This window comes from Lagenorhynchus albirostris, chromosome 1 (genome assembly GCF_949774975.1).
Source record: "Lagenorhynchus albirostris chromosome 1, mLagAlb1.1, whole genome shotgun sequence".
In the NCBI taxonomy this organism is placed as follows: Eukaryota; Metazoa; Chordata; class Mammalia; order Artiodactyla; family Delphinidae; genus Lagenorhynchus; species Lagenorhynchus albirostris.
The window spans coordinates 139,902,088-139,922,257 of record NC_083095.1 but is presented as its reverse complement, the minus strand read 5'-3'; the positions used below and the strand labels follow the sequence as shown (position 1 = coordinate 139,922,257).

The following is a 20,170-nucleotide window of genomic DNA, read 5'->3' as shown; positions in this document are numbered from 1 at the left end:
GCACTTATGACTGCAGGGGACCAAGCCCTGCTCCAGGCTCCCCAGAGGACAAGCAAGGGGCCTGCAAGTCAACAAATGGAAGGACATTCCAAGGGTAGATGGTCCTAAGTACAATGACGATACTAAAATGGGTGATGAAAGGAGAGATAGCAGGGCTGAGATACTTTAATTCTACAAGGCCTCTGAGAAAGCTAGTCAGGGACATTTTAACCTCTGTTCTCTCTGGTATTTACTATGAATGTAAAATATTTGTATAAGTGGGGAAGAGAGTGTGTGCATTGCCTTGTGATTCACTGTAAGTGTGGGTCCCAGGCTCAGTTCAGAGTCCCCCTTTCCCAGCAAGGACAGAGAGAGAGCAGTGTCGTACCTCGACTGACAAGCAGGCATACTACCACCACCTAGTAGCTGTGTTCCTGAGCAGCCAAAAGCGATATTTCCACCACAGCCTCTCCAGGCGGTCTGTGGAGAAGTCTGTGTTTGTGGGATGACACAAAGAGTTTGCGTCGGCCCTTAATATTCTTTTTAATTGGTGGATTTTAAAATGGAAGTGCTGATACCAACGTAGATCTCATAAGCTTGATATAATTGAGACAAAGTTAGAACCCTTTGACCTGCTAAAAGCTGTTCTTCCCAGGAGTAGTTTCTAGATGGTGTCCAAGGATGGCAGGTGTCTCATAATAGGATTTTAAACTTGTTGGGATGTTGCTGCCCTTATAAACTTCACATTTATTCCTCGAATTTTCATACTTTTGACTCTTAAACATATCTTTAGGGATATATCACTTACAATAGCAGGACTACCTACTAAACTCTAACCTATTCCACAATGGGCAAAATATCACTGCTGTTGCAGCAAGTGTAGCCTTAAAATATTTATTTTCTCCCCTTACGTAGTATATTTCCAATTTGTCATACATATGAGACATATACATGTATATGATCTCTGTGTGTATATATATGTGTGATCATATATATCATATATATATATATACACACACATATATGTAACATATTTCTTTACTGAATTCGCTCTTCTTTGAAAACGAGAACCTCATTCCCTGAGTAGGCTTTTAAAAGTTGAATATATTTTGTTAGTTTAAGGCAGAAGAGGTGTCAAGGAGGTAGATGAGTGAGTGCAGGATTCAGGCTGCCTGGATCTGAATGCCACATGTGCCTTCCAGTAGCATTGTAAATGTTGCCGACCTCCTTACTCTTTCTGATCCTTGGTTTGCGCATCTGCAAAATGGGAAGAATAACAATACCTCTACAATGTGGTTGTTGTGAGATTAAATGCATGAGTATTCAATTGCTGAGCACGGAGCTGGGCCCAAAGCCATCTCACAACCAGCCTTACATAAAGTTCAGATGTGACTGCATGCTACGACTAAAAACAATGGATCTACTGGAGAGAATTCCTCACGCAATATTTCTTATTGACTTCACCACTATTTCTTAGAAATAGGAGTGGAATTATCAGCTTTCAGATGGAAGTGGAGCTAGAAGTTGGTTAAAGTCTTTTCTCAGGACAAATAAAATTGATTAGAAAAAAATACAAAAGGTGTGTGTGTGAGCGCATGCGTGTTGGGGATTATGCAACTAGAGCTCGAATGTCACTGGGGCTTCCCTGCCCTTGGTCCATCTCCATTAACTAGGCTTGAGTTCTCATTCTGCAGACTATGAAATACCCTCCTATGGTTTCTACAAAGTCCCGGGGTGCAAAATTTGGTCATTTCACTCAGAAGGTCCAGTCCCCAAACCTGTCATGAGTTTAGCCAATGTGGATGATGGCCTTGTGGCTCGGGGAGGGGTTCTGGCCTGCTGTCCCCTTCTTGATCTCTTTATTCCCCCCTTTCTTTTTTTCTTGCCTTTCTGTCCCAGTGGCAAAAAGACCTCTTTCCTTCTTCCACTGTGTCATGAGTAGGCTCTTATGACTTACTTTCCACCATAAGAGGGTTTTCTGTGTATTTCTTCCATAGGAAGAAGAGTAGCACATAGATGTCTATACCTTATTCCTCAAGTCAATAGGAATAGGGCTCCATATGATAGCCAGTATGATACCAGAATGAGAAGACAGGACAACAGCTGTACTAAAGGTACTCACCAATTCTACTAGCTTCATGCTTCCCAGTTCCAATGATTCCTATGAAACACTCTACATAATATCACAATACATGTGAGTCTCCAAACAATTTGGATGTGTGTGTGTGCACTTGTGTGCATGTATTTTAATGATGATAATTGGGAATAAATAAGGAAAAACAAACAAAAAATGGTAATCTCAATTACTGAGTCTTCAAGTGAATAGGTACTAAAACATGTAGGAAAATTTAAAAATTTGAACATTTCCAGTAGAGATCTTTTTCTCTTATTTACAAAAATTTGTAATTTTAGCAGAACTTTCTTCTAATTTTGCCTTGTAGGCATCTTGTATGGATGTTGGGTTGACAACCTGCCATAAAACATGCCAGAATTTCAAAGTGTGAGGCTGGTTCTTCAGTTGGCTAGGAAGTCAGATGATGTAGAAAAATATACCAAAGAGCTATGTGTTGACTTTGGATAGAATGTAATCCACTCTTTGGAATGATAATTGGAAGTGTTATGACATTTGGAAAGGACACAGTTTCATCATTGGTGTGGATCTTATAGCATATGTCTGCACGGCACTTGCATGCTATTTGCAAAGAAAAAATTAGCGTTGTCCCATGATTGGCAAATGGGTTGACGTTTTCCCTCACTGTTCTTCTCAGTCATTGAAAAGTAGAACTTTCCTCAACCTGCTGCTTAACCCAATGCTAATAGAAGGACATGCTTTACTCCTATTCCTTTAGCACTGGCACTTAGGTTCAGTGAGACAAGCCCAACATAATTAGCACATGACTGGTGTCTGATGGGTGTTTTGGAGCAGAACTTGCTCATGTTGCCTGAGTGGTAGGAGGTTTGTTGTGAATGTTCACATGGAAGGCTGTCTATAGAAAGCTCAATACTGGGCTTCAAGAAGGGTGGAGTCTAGAATGTGGCTGGGATTTCAAGGTAAATCTAGGGATCTCAGGAGAAGACATTCTCACTTCTTCCTTCTTAAGATTCACCATTTAATGAGCACAGCCCGGGCTGCCATTTACACGTCTTCCACATCAGCTCTGAGATGCTGCTCCCTGAGATGTGTCGTCCATGTCCTGCAAGGCTGTGTGCTGTGGCCCAGGCTTAGCTCTGCTGTCTCCTGAACCATCAACTCTCTGCATTGTCTTCACCTCTGTTATGCTTTCTCATGCCTGACTCTCCAGTTTGAAAATGGCATCACAAGCCTCTAATTCATTAACTTGCAAGTTTAGCTCCATTCTCATCTTTAATTCATTCTCATGGAAGAGAATCCCTTTAGCTCCATTCTGCCTTTTAACTCAGGCCACATCCTATATTCTTGTTCCATTAATGGTTGGCTGTGCTTGATTCAGGGACCCAGCCCAGTCTGGTTAGCCTGGACTGTGGTGCAGAAGGGGTGGGATTTCGAGAAAGAGAATAAAACATGGTAGCCTAATCGTTGCATTTTCAACAGAGGCTTTGGGTAGGTTGGTTTCCCTAAAATGAGGCTTTCGGCAGAGTAGGAAATGAACTTGACGTTTCTGGAAGTGTTTTATCTCCATGTACAGTGGGTTTAACCATTGCACGGCAGAGGCTTAACTGTCCTTAGGCCACGATATAAATTCTTTCCATGGCTGCAGCTGACCTCAAGGGAAGCTAACCCAAGTTTTCATTCATAATCAATAACATAGAAGCCAAATATTCTCTTTGAAAAGGTAGATGATCCTATGGTGAAAAGCCCTGGAGCATTAGCCCAAGAGGCAACTATAATAAAACAGAATCAAATAGAAGCTTGGCTCACATTTCCAGAGTGCAGCCTGTGGATTGGGAGCTACTTGAACACTTCACACTGAAAGTCAAAGAATTAAATTGTAATCTAATCAATGTTGTTACCATAGGTAAGTTTTCTCTGTGCTACAAAAGTTAGAGCGTCACTAGACAATGAGGCAGAATAAAAATTGAAGACAAGAGCTTCCTAAGAAGCCCCTTTCTCTTCCCTTGATCATCCAAAGTCAACAAGTTTGCATGAATAATTTTGTAATTATATATGTACTGCTTTTTTGGATAAAGCTGGCCTACAGTATAATGAAAACTTGTCCATTTAGTATATATCATGAAATATGTTTAATCAGGTGTGCTTTGGGGAAGGGGTCCTACCTGAGGGTTAGTCAGTGTTTATCTAGAAGCAGTTTTTCTGCTGTATTTCTCATCCCATCTTTAATATCTGCCCTCACTCTGTGTGTTTCAGAATCACCACGACCGCAGCATGCATGATGGACCTGAGAAGATACCCTTTGGATGAGCAGAACTGCACTCTGGAGATTGAAAGCTGTGTGTATCTGTATTTCTTTTTCATCCACTTTGTGTTTTAGGCCTTTTTATCATTATTTGGCATGGCATATATAATTTTCTTGACATAGTTTTTAACTATCCTAAAGATTAGAGGTTTAATCCTCCACTCTGCAAATATCACTTTCATGACAGAGAGAGGGCAAGAGAAAGAAAGAGACAGAGAGAGACAGAGACAGAGGCTCAGTATAAAAGAATCCTCCACTCTGATCTAAGAGAGTCTGTTTGCTATGCTGAAATAAAAGAAGACAGATGCTCTTCATCTCGACCCCTTCAGTGAGAAGAGAGCAGACGCCGAGAGGCGGTCCCTCTCAATGTGCTTCATCAGGCACAAGTGGCTGTACTCGTGGGACCCTCTGCAGTTGGAGTAAACCTCATTTCCCATTAGGAGCTCAGCTTTACAAGCCAGCTATTTCTACATCTTGGCAATTTTCTTCAGTTTGAAGAGTATTCAGATGCCTTATTGATAATTCAGTGTTGAGTGATACTTCTCTGCGAGGGACGAGAGCTGCAGCCACGTAGTCTAAGAAGAAAATGTCCTGCTCCCTGACCTGCAACCCTGGCATATCCGGATATGGCTGCTGCCGTTGTGTCTTCTCCTGACCCACCATAGACTGGTTTATCATTAGCCTCAGTTGGATTTCAGATTGTCGGTATTTGTATTGAATTTTGGGGGGATGGCAAATGACTTACTTTGCAGCACATTCGATGTATGCATAGTGAGAAGTGAATGCCTTGGTGAGTGAACACACTGGGAAGCTGCACTGGTGGCAGGCCAGTGTTTAGACCCCTCACTGTGCCCCTCACTTTCACACGGCATCATGGCCCTGCTTTCTGAGAGCTGTGCTTTCAGAAGGTGAGGGACGTGAGATCATGTGGCATGATGCATAGTATATTTAGTATGAAGGCTCAGGGGAAAGATGATGGTTTCCCAATAGTTGAAGGGCTACTTTAGGAAGTTAAGTAGATTCTGTGTGGCCAGAGGACACAACTCCAATGAGTTGATGAGAGTTTCAGCAAGGCAAATTTGGGATCTAAGTGAGGAAGCAGCTCCTATTCCAACTGTGAGCTGTAGTGAGTGGCGTTGAAGAGTGTAGATTCTGTTTCCTTGATGTTTAAACAAGGTGGAGGATGGGCAGGAAGGTCCGTTGTCAAAGAGATTTCCTCAGAGTGTGTGAGGTCCCTCCCCCTCAGAGAATTCACGATTAAAGCAGTTGAACAGAAGAGGGATTCTCCCAGTTTTCTGGTGACCTGACTACACACGTGTGCAAAAGTTTTTATTAAAGTCAAGATGCAAATGTATGGAAGAGTTAGCCACTTGAAGATCTGGATGTCCCGCTGTGGGGCATGTAAGCACTGGGCACAGCATGCTGATCTGAGCTACAGCCAGAAGGCCAGAGGGACTGGACTGGGTGGGCAAGGGAGTGGGCGTGGATGTACTTAACAACGCACACAGGGACCAGTCCTGTGGGTTCTTGGGGTCCTATTAAGGACTTTGGACTTGTTTTGCTAATTGCATTGGGAAACATTTGAGTGCTTTAAGCAGAAAAGTGACTTGGTAAGATGTGTGTTTTATTAGCGATCGCTGTGGCTGCCAGGTGAGAATGGAGTGTAAGGCAGTCGGAGGGAAGGGCAGAGACAAAAGGTGTGCCCACCGTGATCCTGGAGGTAGGACAGCAGACAGGACCAGGGAGCCAGCAGGGGCTGTGGGGGGCAGTCATCCCCACAGCTTTGGTCTATTTGTTTGTCTAACGTCAGATATTTAGTATCTGCCTCTTGTTGTGTTATATGTTCAAATCAAAAAGTCTGTTATATTCATAGGCTACTTTTCTACAGGTGTGAGTTTTAATTTTCCTTACCGCTAAAGTTGACCTAATTCTTTAGAAGACTCCTGGGTGCTACAAATAACATCAGACACTATTGTCCTATTTAGTCATTCTCGGGAAGCATTGATTAAAATCCGAGCGAGCATGAGACCATCGAAGAGTTGGCTTTGGAGCTATAATCTGGCAAATGACCACTCCTCTTTCTGCTGAGACCACTGCTCAAATCTCTAAGGGCCAAGAGGGTCCCTACAAAAGGCGTTTCTAAGGATGGCCAAGCTCATGGCCAGGAACATCTCATGACACCATCCAAAAATGCCTGACTTTATCAAACATTGATTGGTCAAATTCACCCTCAGTGTTTTAACTTTTTAATAGTTTTTGAGAGAGCTGCCTTTCTAGAATTCTTCATACTCAAGTTCTTACTTTTTCTTCCAACTATCTTATTCAGTGCTATGAATATGTTTTTAATTCATTTATGTGCAAAGTCGAGGCCAGCCCTACAATTAGGCTTTGCAGACAGAACTTTGGTCAGAGCACTCTACCTCCACAGTTTCTCAGTCTGGTTCAAATCGGACAGCAGAGGTAACATGAGAATATTCGAAAGTTAGTTCTTTGATGATGCTTCTTTTCATAGACAAGCACATCAAACAAATTTACTTCAAACATGGGCAAGCTGTTACTTCCATTTATTAGTGACAGTTTCTTTAGACAAAATAATGCTTCATTTCTGCCATGTCCTTGCTTCTCTCTCCTGGCAGATGGCTACACCACAGATGACATTGAATTTTACTGGCGCGGTGGTGATAAGGCTGTTACTGGAGTGGAGAGAATTGAGCTCCCACAGTTCTCCATCGTGGAGCATCGTCTGGTCTCCAGGAATGTTGTCTTTGCCACAGGTGAGTCCTGCATCCCCTCATACTCCCTGGAAAGATACTGGCTGCCTGGCCATGATGCTGTCATTGTGAAATACCCTGCTGCTGATTCACAGTGCTGAGTCAACCAAAAAAGGACTATCATCAATATTTCATCATTTTCTCTACCCTTTTCTCTGTATCTAGAGGGGATGGATAAGCTTTGATGGGTAGGAAGGAGCACCTGACCAGGAGATGCTCTCTGTACTGGTTATTGAAAAGTTAAAAGACTGAGGGTGAATTTAACCAACCCTTGTTTGATAACATAAGCAGCTTTCATTCTGGGCAGACAAGAGGCCACTGATGGCCTTGGAGGCAGGAAGGAAGGAGAGGGAGGAAGACCTGAGGAGGCAAGTGCTGTGCTGTCAAAAGTAAGAGACCTTCTCCCCACTTCTGGGCTGGCAGTCAGCCCTGGTCCAGGAACCTGGGCACCTGCAGTTAGTGACGCCTCTTCAGACATGGTCATCTGCTCCTAATATCATCTGGGAGGCTGCCCTGGCCTGGGTTTCATTGTCATCTTTGTTTCAACTGTCCAAAGACAGAGTAGTTATCTTCTACTCTCCTGTCTGAACTTGCTGAGGTTTTATTAAGTTCCAACCATGTCTCTCACAATGGGAAGTGCTTTCTCGGTGTTCTTACTGAATGCTGTGCTGTAGCTGAGAGAATAAACAAAAGCGCTCTGTAAAGTGTAGGGTATTCTAAAGACCACAAACTCTGGGTGGAGAATTCTCAAGAAGGCAGAGCTGGGATCTCCCATCTTGGCTTTCTCCTGACAATGTAGCTTAAACCACACCAAGTGGGTGGTGGTTAGCCCTGGTTCTGTGCCAGCATTCATGAAGCCTGCGGCCTGCACTCTCTGCCTGTAGCCTCTAGCTTGAATGCCTGTGACCCATGGCAACCTTGAATCTCTTCACCTGGCCACCTTCTACTCATTCTTCAGCTTAATCGAAATGCTCTTCCTCTGTGAAGGTTTGGCCCCTGCTCTGCCCACACACTGCCTCCCCAGGTTGGCTTAGGTGACAGCTCTGCATTCCTTCAGTGCTGCACTGACCACCAGTGCCTGCGACTTCAAGGAGACCCCTCCCATAAGAGAGGCCTGTCCTGGGCACGGCTGACCCCACTCCCCGTCCCCTCCTCGTGGGATGCCTGCCATGCTGCGGACATGCAGCCAGTCCGCACTGGGCCAGTTTCTCTCCTCTCTACCTCAGCCTCAAGAACGAAGGGACGTGCAAGTAGAGACAGAAGCCTGAATGTTTAAGGTCCATCTTCATGGCGGTGCCACCTTCTCCTGTGTTGCAAGACGTCCTGCAAATGTGCTTACAGTCTCTGTAGAGTACGCACGGAGGTGCTCACCTTGGGTGGGTGGTGAGGCCAAAAGGCACATGGGCTTATCATTAAGGAATAGTTTCCACAACCAAGAAAATTGCCCTGTGATGTGTTGCAGAAAATGATTTATTGCTTTTAAAACTGGATTTCAAACTGTTCCATGCTCCAAATGATGTGAGCAGAGGTCTGCTCAGAACGCAGGGATAGTCTTGTCTTGGTGTAGGAGTCCTGCCCATGCCTGCCTTTGTCTAGAAGATTGCAGATAGGGCTGTTAGGGCACTGCCAGGAGGCCCTTTTATTGCATTTTCATGCACCCTCCTTGAAAGCCTGATGAGGCGTCTGTGGAGGGTGTGGTGCTTCCATGGGAAACTGCAACCACATAGAATGGCCTTCCTGAATCCTCTTGCTCAAAAGCACTGGAGCCACTTTTTTCTAGGTGCAGTCTCTGTCTTTCTTTTAACTATGTGTATGGCAGAACATATCCTAAACACGTCTGGAGAAGATACACAAGATCATGCCCTCAGAATGCAGTGTTGAGTCCTCTTTTCTGTGCTCACCGAGTTTCTGCATTCGCAGGGTGTCACCAGGAGCTCCGTATCAATCAGTTATAAACCTCCCATCCTTCAAAGACCCTGCGCTTTAAAATTATTCTAATTTGCTTACTTATGTAAAAAGGTCATAAGCCACATTGTTACAAAACTATTTCAAAATTAAATATTATACTAATTTATTTTCCTTTACACAAGTGTTCTGAGTTAATGAGATTTCGATCAGTAAACTGGACTGAAGGATTCTGTAGCCTGAAAGAGGATTCTCAGAAAGGGGATTAGGAAAGACACAACACTCTGGAGGTTTCTGGAGATGCTTCTTCTCAGGGTCATGCAAGTGAAATTCTGTGGCTGGCCCACCTCTCCCTTGTCCTGCCTCTTTGAGGACCTTGTGAATGGCGTCTTGCTGTGGTTTCCCAAGGTGTAGAGTCCTAATCCGTCTCCTGGGTAACATGAGGTTGCAGGCTGCAGGGCAGGGAATACATACAAAAGGAGTCGTGAATATTCACTCAATGGCTGGCATGAACTAGGCATGGGACTGGACCCTGGGTCAGAGAGGGAGCAGGGAGTGTCTGGTCCAGTGGGACTGCTCACAGCCTGCAAGCATTCAGCAGTGTGCCCCGGATGACATCAGGTAGCCTCTTACCTAGTGGGGTGTTTAGCGGGAATTGAACCACAATAAGAGAGCTCGAGTTCAAGAAACAGTATGTACAAGGTTTAAAGACTCGTACCCTGGAGCCAGAACTGCCAGAGCTTAAGTCCAGACTCTGGAACCTTCTAGCAGGGTGACCCATGGTGATCTCTCTGAGAAAAAGAGGACATTGATAATATCTATTTGGTAGGATTGTAGAGGATTACATGAGTTAGTATAAATAAAGAGCCTAGAATAGGGTGAGCACTGATTAGCTTTCATTAATTAAATTGCGTGGGTCCAGGAATGAGACATATTTTGAGGAGTCTGAGAATAGACACTCCAGTGGCTGCCCAGAGCTTTAAATATTAGAAAATGTATGACATTATTCTCCTGGATTATTGAGCATGATGTAACTGACTCCTAATTGCTTGTCTGAGGGTTTCTTAAGAATAGGGCTTGTTTGGGGTTCATATTTGTATCCCTAATACATATCCCAGCATCTAGCCCACTCAATAGTTTGAAAACTGCATGGTTGTTGAATTACAAGAGGAAGTTTGACTGTCATTACTAAGTATGTATTCAACCCTAATCAAATGAATTGTTTCTGCAAAAGAGATACTATATAAATTAATAACATTATATGTTCAAATATTTAATGTACTAAAATATGATGTTTTAAAAAGAAAAATCCACATAAAACCTCTTTGTACCTGGGGAGGAAATTAAGTATGCCTTTGCCTAGAAGGAGGGAACTTTGTTCCATGAGTGCATTTTAAAGAAATAACTGAGTTAATTCACCTCAATAATAATTATTCCATTTCTGCCATGACTCAGCAAATAGGATTTGGAAAAAATATTTCGATCCCCTTACAACTCAAAAGAAAATGAAGTAAAACTTTATTACTCACTGTGATTTCTAACAATAACAATGGCGTGCTACATTATAATTCATAGCACCTTGTGTTCGAGATTTTTCACTAATGTCCCTGGGAGACTGGTACTTGACAAACAAATTAGCCCAAGTTAAAGTATAGGAAAACTGATGTTCAAGAATGATAATGATTTGACCAAATTTACACAGTAAAGCTAGAAAGGACAGAAATTAATCCACAAGGTTCCTGACAAATAGGAAACCCTGATATATTTTTTTGACAAAGATTTTAAAAACTAATATTTTTAAGCTTTATTTAAATGATTATTTTCCATACTTTTATATATTAATGTTATAAGTGTTGTTACACAGCGTGTAGCTGTTGGGATGACAAACAATATCTACTGTGCCTGTCCACGGCATCTGTGTCATTCCTTCCCTTACTTTCCAGTATTAATGGGCTGTACATTCTTTTTTTTTTAATTTAATTAATTAATTTATTTATTTATTTTTGGTTGCGTTGGGTCTTTGTTGCTACACGCAGGCTTTCTCTAGTTGCGGCCAGTGGGGGACTATTTTCGTTGCAGTGCGTGGGCTTCTCATTGGAGTGGCTTCTCTTGTTGCGGAGCACAGGCTCTAGGCACGCGGGCTCTAGAGCGCAGGCTCAGTAGTTGTGGTGCATGGGCTTAGTTGTGCCACGGCATGTGGGACCTTCCCGGAGCAGGACTCAAACCCGTGTGCCCTGCATTGGCAGGTGGATTCTTAACCACTGTGCCACCAGGGAAGTCCCTATGGGCTGTACATTCTTGATGAGCAGTGCTTTTATGCAAGTTTCTAAAACGGATGTCGGGATTGGAGGCCTCCAAATTCTTAATCCAGAGACCTAGAATTGATTCATCCAATGTCCAGAAATCCTTCATGGCAAGAAATGTGCCTCTGCCTTCCAGTCCATCCTGCATTTTGCTGGCAAATTAGTAGCCATGCAACACTGTTTGCTTTTTTTATTGACGTATAGTTGATTTACTATGTTGTGTTAGTTTCTGGTGTACAGCAAAGTGATTCAGTTATATATTTATACTTTTTCATATTTTTTTCCATTATGGCTCATTACAGGATATTGAATATAGTTCCCTGTGCTATACAGTAGGACTGTATGTAGTAGTGTGTATCTGTTAATCCCAGACTCCTAATTAGTCCCTCCCTTACCCCCTTTCCACTTTAGTAACCATAAGTGTGTTTTCTATGTCTGTAAGTCTATTTCTGTTTTGTAAATAAGTTCACTTGTATCATATTGTAGATACTACATGTAAGTTATATCATATGGTGTTTGCCTTTCTCTGTCTGACTTCATTTAGTATGATAATCTGTAGGTCTAGGTTGCTGAAAATGGCATTATTTCATTCTTCTTTATGGCTGAGTAATATTCCATTGTGTGTGTGTGTGTGTGTGTGTGTGTGTGTGTGTGTGTGTGTAGATATATATAGATAGATAGATATCTATAGATAGATATAGATAGATAGATAGATTACCATGTCTTCTTGATCCATTCATCTGTGGACAGATGGACATTTAGGTTGCTTCCATGTCTTGGCTATTGTAAATAGTGGTCATGCAACACTGTTTTCATGAAGCCACTTTTCAGCTCCAGAACCTGTGATGACTTGCCTTTGCCTGCAGCAGCAAGGAATCCAGTCTCCTTCACCGTGGATCCACATCTAGCTCTAACCTCTCCTCTTCAGTTTAGCTCATAAACATCCCCAACACAAAGCTTTGTTTTAGTTGCTGCAGTCATCTCTTCTTCTCTCCTCCACTCACTCCTGCATGCTGCCTAAAGACTTTTGTTCCTATTACAGCCCACATTTGATGTATTCTCTTCCTCTTTTTTCTATTCATATCCAGTACATTCATCAATGGACAGTTGAAACACCAACATCTCTGATTGGCCTTCCTTGAGCATCTCTGCCAATTATCCTTTTCCTTTGAAAAGCTTCGAGTCACAGTCTGACTGTATCATTCCTCTATCAATTGTCGTATGTTATTACTCTCACTCTCTTATATATCTGGCATTCATTTAAAATCTTCTGAATTAATTCATTTGTTCATAACCATATGTTCAGGATTCCCACAAAATACCAAAACCTCAATTACAGATTCTGCTTGAAAGTCAAACAGAGAAGAGAAAAAAGAAATCTTTCATTAGATCCGTGGTATATCATTGACTATTTAAATCCACTGGATTTCTTGGAAAGTCCTGAATCTATTACCAATATTCCTTCTTGATTCAGAGCTATATTTTTTAAGAAAAGAGTTTATAAAGTGAATACTCAGATCATTCTTTAGCACCTACAGTCTATAGAATTAAGCCAAACCTGAAAACACACATGGGGAAGTCTTTCCAAGAAGGAAAAAGGAGACCAGATTAAAGAGAAATAATGAAAGAAGGGAGCAGCTTGCTGTCACCTAGATGTGAGATTACCTGATGTTTCATTTCTGCTTTAACCCTACAAATAAAGTATGTTTTTACTGCAGTTCACAGATTTCTACTTTAAAGTGTGATCTAGTTCTCTATGACTCATTAGTGGTTTATGGTTGAATTTCAGAAAATACTGAAAATGTATTTTTAAAAATAAGTGCAAGTTGAGATTAGTCTTTGAAATCTTTTGATTGAAACCTGAAAAGATATTGTCCTTCTATACAAGCTTTGGGAATTGTGTAAGAAATTTTTACTGAACTTAGCTTTTAAACCTGTTCTAGATAGGCAAGCCATAATTATTTAAATGTTGGGGTTTGAAAACGTCTTTCAGAAAAACTTAGCAAAGCAAGTATTATATCATTATTTTCTGCTTACTGAAATTAAGCCAGTGACTCAAGCAGAATCTCAATAAAGGAAATACTTTCATTCTTTTATCTAATTTCTGCTTAGTTAAACATAATAAATATACATGTGTTGCTGAAGTACTTGGGATGTGCCAGAAATATCAAGTTGAATGACCTTAAAGCAAACAGATCTCAATTCATTAAGAAATATGTGAAAATTTTACGTAAATTGTCAAACAGAAGTTGGTGGACCTTCTAAAAGAATGTAATTAATTAAAGCAAGACACTCCTAGGAAGGTTTAGAATTTTTCTCATGCTTTATTTTTAATACAAAGACTTATAGATTTTTATGACTTTAAGTATAATCTTTATAACTTTTCTGTATGTGTACATACAGAAAAGTATTTAAAATATAAATATAGTACTAAGTGAATTATCAGAAAATGAAAATCGTGTAAAAAAGGAAAATCAGGTCAAAAAGTAGAATGCTGTGGGCACTCCCAAGATACACACTATGACCTCTCCTAATTTCTTTACATCCCTCCTTCTCAAAGGAAACCACTGTCTTGTTACAGTATAGTTAATTTTGTATTTTTGAACTTTATTGAATGGGATAGTAGAGTTTAAATTATTTTGTGACTACCTTCTTTAATTGAACATTATGTTTGTGAAATCCATCAGTATCACTATGGTTCATTTATTTTCCTTGCTGTACTACTGTGTAAATACACCACAATTTATTTTTCCAGTCTACTGCAGGTGGAGATTTATGAGTAATGCCACTGTGAACATTCTTGTACTTGTTTTTTTGTGAATAAATGCTCACATAAATGTTGAGAATATGCTTAAAAGTGTAATTGTGAATGTTCAAGCTTAATGATTATGCCAACCTGTTTTCCAAAGTGGTTTTACTAACTTACATTCATAGCAGTAATGCCTGAGTGTTCCTTTTGCCCCACAACGACCTTGCTAATATTTCACATGGAAGTCACCTGTCGGGTGTTGGGTGATGTCTTGTGGTTTTAACTTCCATTCCTCTGAGTGCTAGTGGGACTGAGCACCTTTCCCTAATGGCTCTTTGGAGATCCTCTTTTGTGAATTACCTATGCAAGTTTTTTTATGTGAATTTCCTGTCAATAATTTATTGGAGTTATTTATAAATTCTGGATGCAAACTTATACAGGTTATAATGTGTTACAAAAATGTACTTTTTACATTGAGACCTACAGTCCACCTGGAATTCAGTTTTTGGTGAAAGGTGTGAAAGTTTCATTATCTTCCACAGCATCATTGTGCTTGCAGCAACACCTTTGTCATAAATTGTTTGTATGTACATGGATCTGTTTTTGGACTTTGTATTCTGTGCCATGGGTTTATTTATCCATCTTTGTACACTTCCCTCACTGTGTGGATTGCTGTAGCTTTTAAGTAGAGCAGATCCTTCCTTCCCTTTCTTTTTATTTACTATTGATGATTATTTTTGGCCCTTTACATTTCCATAAAACTTTTATAATCAGATCATTAATTTTCATTTAAAAAATGCTTTGGCTTTTTATTGGGAATGTATTAGTTAAGTTAGTGAAAAGTGACCTTGTTATAATTCTTTCAATCTGTATATATTTTATCTCTCATTTTGGTCTTCTTTAATTTGTCTCAATAACATTTAGAGTTTTCTGTGTAGAAAACTTGTACATCTTTGTTAAACTTTTCTATATGTTTGATATTTTCTGATGTTATTATAGATGGTAAAATTTTCTTAACATAATTTCTTATTTGTTGCTGGTATATAAGAACACAATGATTTTGTATTGAACAACCTTGCTAAAGTTTTATTACCTCTATGAATTTATCTGAGATGGTATTTTTACCTATTCCTGAGCACTGGAGGGGCCTTTGTACATTTGGATTCCATATTTCCTCATTCTGACTTATATATGCTATTGTCATTATGTATTATAATTTTATATATATTTTAAACCCTGTACCATATTATTATTGTTATTAGATGCAGGAAATTTTCACTTAGATGTAATTATAAATAATCCTCTCTTCTTTGTTATTCATTCTTTCCTTTACCACCAAGTCTATCTGTGAATGTTTCCTTCTGCCTAAAGAAGAATATTTTTAAAATATTTTCTTTAGTATGAGCCTCCTGGTCAAATTTCTTCTAGGGTTTTTTTTTTTAAAAAAAAAAACCTGTGTATGACTTTATATCATATTTATTCTTATAGGATAAATTTGCTGGTTACAGAAAGATAGGCTGGCATTTTTTCCTTTTCCATTTGAAGATATGACTTCATTTTCCCTGGTGTCCATTGTTTCCATTGAGAAGACAGTTGTTGGTCTACTTGGTGCTACTTTCAAATTAATCTGTTTTTCCTCCCCCTCCAGATCCTTTTATAATTTTTCTCTTTGTTTTGATTTCACTGGCACTTATGATGTACCAAGATATAATTTTCTCTCTAATTATTCTTCTTGGAGTTTGTAGATCTTCTTGAATCTTTGGCTTGAGGTCTTTCAGCAGTTTTAGAGCTCTGTTAGCCACGATTGCTTTTCCTCCATTTTCTCTCTGCTTTTCTCCTTCGAGGGTTCCAATTTCAATTCTGACAATTCCAACATTGGATCTTGTCACTATATCTTCTGTCTTGTCACTATATCTTCACCTTGCTTTCTGAATTTTTTATTTTCTCTTCATGCTTCACTCTGGAAATTTTCTTCTGGTTTATCTTTCAGTTCAACAGTTCTTTCTTCATCTGTGTCTCATCTGCTAGTGTTGTACATGGGAAAATTATAGATGTAATTCAAAATCTATGATGATGTTTTCTTTCTTCAGAGAGAATTTATGCTTGCCTCTATCAGGCATCTAGAGGCATTAGCAATCCAGAACAAGCTTCATTTGCTTTCTGGGATTTGGGTAATGCTGAGTTCAAATTCATTCCTTGTGCATGCTTGAATCCTTGTAATTTATCTTTACATCTTGGACAGAGCTCTTTGGAATCCCTATTTGATGGTGTCTATCTCGTTTTTGCTCCCTTTGTTCCATGAGTCTGTCAGATGTTCTACTTAGCTTCTCATCTTTCTGTTATAGAAACTACAGCTATCTGAAACATGGAGCTCACCTCTCCCAGTTTACTTTTTCTCCCAAACCTTAGCCCAGATTCTTACTGGCTTGTTATCACTCCAGTGCCTCATAGGAGATGTATTTAAGTTTTGTCCATTTTTCCCAGTTGTTTCCAATAGAAGGGTTACCTATTCCACAATACTCAAACACCATAGCTTATTTTTCACTCCTCTTTATTTTTTCAGAAAAATTTACAGTTGTTTCAATATTTAATTCTTATTTAGCTTGGACTATTAATTACATGAGAGTAAAAAAGAAAATTTGGGATACATTTTTTATAATCACAGTTCAGTAAATATAAATCATTTAATTCTGTATTTTTCTGACAACATTATAGAGAGGAAACACTTATCCATAATAGTGTACTACTGAGGAAAGTGCTGTAAAGCTCAAAGTCAGGAGATCTGGGTCCTTGGTTGCAGCAATACAAAGCTGTGAAAATGTGAGCAAAGCACTTCAATGGCAGATAGTAAGAGGATTAGGTTAAAAGAAATACTGTGTTAAATTTATTTCAACAAGCATATCCAGCTAACAATCAAAGAGCCCTTTAAATATCACTCTGGACACGGGATCACTTCATTGGGACTTCAGCTTTTGTACTCGTCTTGAATGTACTTCTGCTGACCCACAAACTTTGGTATATATGGTTTTTGCCAAATCTGAAATTTACTCCTAACTTTTTCATTTTCTTTGAGCCAAAAGACTGAGATTTTTGGTAAATTCATGGAGAACAAGTTACTTAATATGCCTCTTTAATTATGTGATGTTTTTATTTCTCTCCTTTTTTTCCGGGGTACATTTGGACTGATACATTCTGACTTCATTTCAAAATACTTCTGCCAAGATTAGAAGAAAGAAAAAGAAAAGAATCTAAAAATAAATGATGATGATACATTTCTGTTAAGATACCTGAATTTTCTATTCTTCAAAAATCAACTTTCAAAATACTATTTTGCTTTTCAATTATGATTATGAAACAAATTACAAAATTTTTAAAAGTCTGCATGTCACACCCTTAATACATTCACTTAATTTTCTCTAGAGTCCATTCGTGAACTCTGTGCTTTAGTTTTTTCCTAAAGTAAAGCCCTGTGATCAAATTATTACTCATTGGGTCTCTAAATAACATCTACTATTGGTCTAGAGCCAATATTATATGAAAGGTTAGAAGAAGGAATTATCATCTATATCTCATTGTCTTTTAAATTCCAGAGACAAATTCCCATTCTTTTTTCCCCATCGACTGTTTTTAGAAGTATACTTAGAGACAAGTCACCTGTGCTTACTAGCCAAATACTACTAATCTCTCAGTGCAAAATGGCAGAACTAGAGCAAACTTATTCTCTCAGTGCCAAAGGAGAGCTTAACTATCTCATCTTATTGCTATGAAATCATTTCCCTTTAAGGGCTCCTGACCTATGAAAAATGTCTCACTACAGAAGCCAGATTTCCTCAGAAATTCATTGTCCCACACCGCCTTTGCAAAACTAACTCTCGTCTATCTTCATCTTTTGGAATTGCTTTTAAGACTTCCACACAATTTTTAAAATATGCTCAGTGGTAAAAATGCTTAGATTACAGAATCTTGAGCACAGAAGTCACCACAGAGGAGAGAAAGGAAAGGAAGAAGGAACTTGCTTTTATTGAGTGTGTATTTGCAGCCAGATAGTATGTTTGGTACTTGATATAAATGAATTAAGCCATTTAATTTCCAGTAAAGTACACATAGTAGGTATTCTTTTTCTTATGACAGAGTTATTAAAATGTAATTTACATACCATAAAATTTAAGCATTTAAAGTATATAATTCAATTGTTTTTAGTGTATTTACAGAGTTTTGTAATCATGACCACAGTCAATTTCCAAATATTTTAATCACCCCAGAAACCCTGTACTCATTAGCAGTCACTCCCCATTTCCCCCAATCTGCCAACCCTAACCCTGGGTAACCACTAATCTAATTTCTGTTTCTATGGTTTTACCTATCCTGTACATTTCATGTGAATGTAATCATACACTATATGGTCCTATATGTCTGGCTTCTTTCACTCAGCATGATGTTTTCAAGGTTCATCCTTGTTGTGGCATTTATCGATACTTCATTCCTTTTTATTGCTGAATATTATTCCATTGTATGACTATATCATTTTTTGTTTAACCATACATAAAGTTGATGAATGTTGGGCTGTTTCCACCTTTTGATCATCAGGAATAAAGCTGCTATGAACATTCATGCACACGTTTTTCTGTGGACATAAGTTGTCATTTGCATTACATATGTACTTAGGATTGCAACTGCTGGGTCATATGATAACTATGTTTAAGCTTGTGAGGAACTGCCAAACTGTTTTTTAAAGTGGCTGTACCATTTAAGTTCTATAAGCAATCATGAGGGTTCTAATTTATCCACATCCTTACCAACATGTGTTATTGTCTCTCTTTTTTATTGTAGTCATCCTAATAGTATGAAATGGCATCTCATTGTGTTTTTGACTTGCATTCCCTTAATGAGTAAGATGCTGAGCATCTTTTATGTACTTACTAGACACTGTAAATTTCTTCTTTGGAGAAATATCTATTCAAGTCCTTTGCCCATTTTTAAATTGGGCTGTTTGTATTTTTTGTAAACCTTCTTTATATATTCTAGATATAAGTTCTTCATCAGATACATGATTTGCAAATATTTTCTCCCTTTCTGTGGACTGTATTTTCATTTTCTTGATGGTTTCCTTTGCAGAATAATAGTTTATAATCAATGGAGTATGATTTATATTTTTTCTTTTTTCACTTGTGATATTCTTGCCCTAATTTTACACACAAGGAAACTAAGGGTCTGAGAGGGTAGCCAGCTTCCTAAAGGAATATCCCAAATAAACCCTGAGCCTGAAACTGGATCACTCAGATGCCCCTGCTCTTTGCTTCAGAGTCATAGGATAGAACATTCTGGCTTTACTATGGAGGATCAGAAAGAGAATCATTGCCTGGTTGAGACAGTCTTTGAAAAAGTTTTGTTTTTCCTCTTTCTCTCTTTCCTATTTCATATATCTCCTTTCCTTTATGGAATTTTTGAACATAATTAAGGTGACTAGCAATGCAGGTGAGAAAGTTAGGAACACCATTCTGAACTTTAGGTTGTATTATAAAGTAAAAAAGGTAGATATTAAATGAGACAGCGTCATAAAGACCCCAAGAACAGCACCAAGCTCACAAAGCTTCCTAGGCCATTGTGACAGAGCCCCCACGGTGGCCGCCGTGGAGAGGGACAGGTATATGTACATAGGCCAGCTCTGCTGCAGTTGCTAAAAAATCAGCTTGTTACTTTATAGATACATTTGAGTGGCTCTTATCACTCCGCAAAGGTGACATGATACTCTGCATCCACATTTTTATGAGTTCTTCAACAATATTAATGCCTTAGAAAGTGCTATTAATTGAGGCTGGATGAGAGATCCAGAGCCTTGTTTCTGGCCTCAACTTTTAGTGCATCTGGGGAGAAAGGGTTGAGATCAGCATCTTCGATAGATAGTTTTACCAAGGAAGCCCTGAACCAGAACAATGCACTTGTATTTAGGGACTGTACCTTTGTCTTTTTACTCAGCATCTACTTGTGGACCTGACCACATCTGCATTGGCACACAGACTTTAGGGCTTCTGTGCCTTTCTGTTGTAATTTGTAAGCTTCTATTGCTCT

At 39.3% G+C, this 20,170-nt stretch overlaps 1 protein-coding gene across 3 annotated transcripts in view; it reads left to right on the top strand.

Moving 5' to 3' along the window:
* The window catches only part of GABRB3 (gamma-aminobutyric acid type A receptor subunit beta3), a 219,012-nt gene that overhangs the window by 178,965 nt on the left and 19,877 nt on the right, over positions 1–20,170 (top strand). For all 3 annotated transcript variants that reach the window (XM_060170407.1, XM_060170398.1, XM_060170414.1), the window contains exons 5-6: positions 4,325–4,407; positions 7,010–7,147. In XM_060170407.1, coding sequence (XP_060026390.1) covers positions 4,325–4,407; positions 7,010–7,147 — 221 coding nt within the window. The remainder of the gene's footprint in view (positions 1–4,324; positions 4,408–7,009; positions 7,148–20,170) is intronic.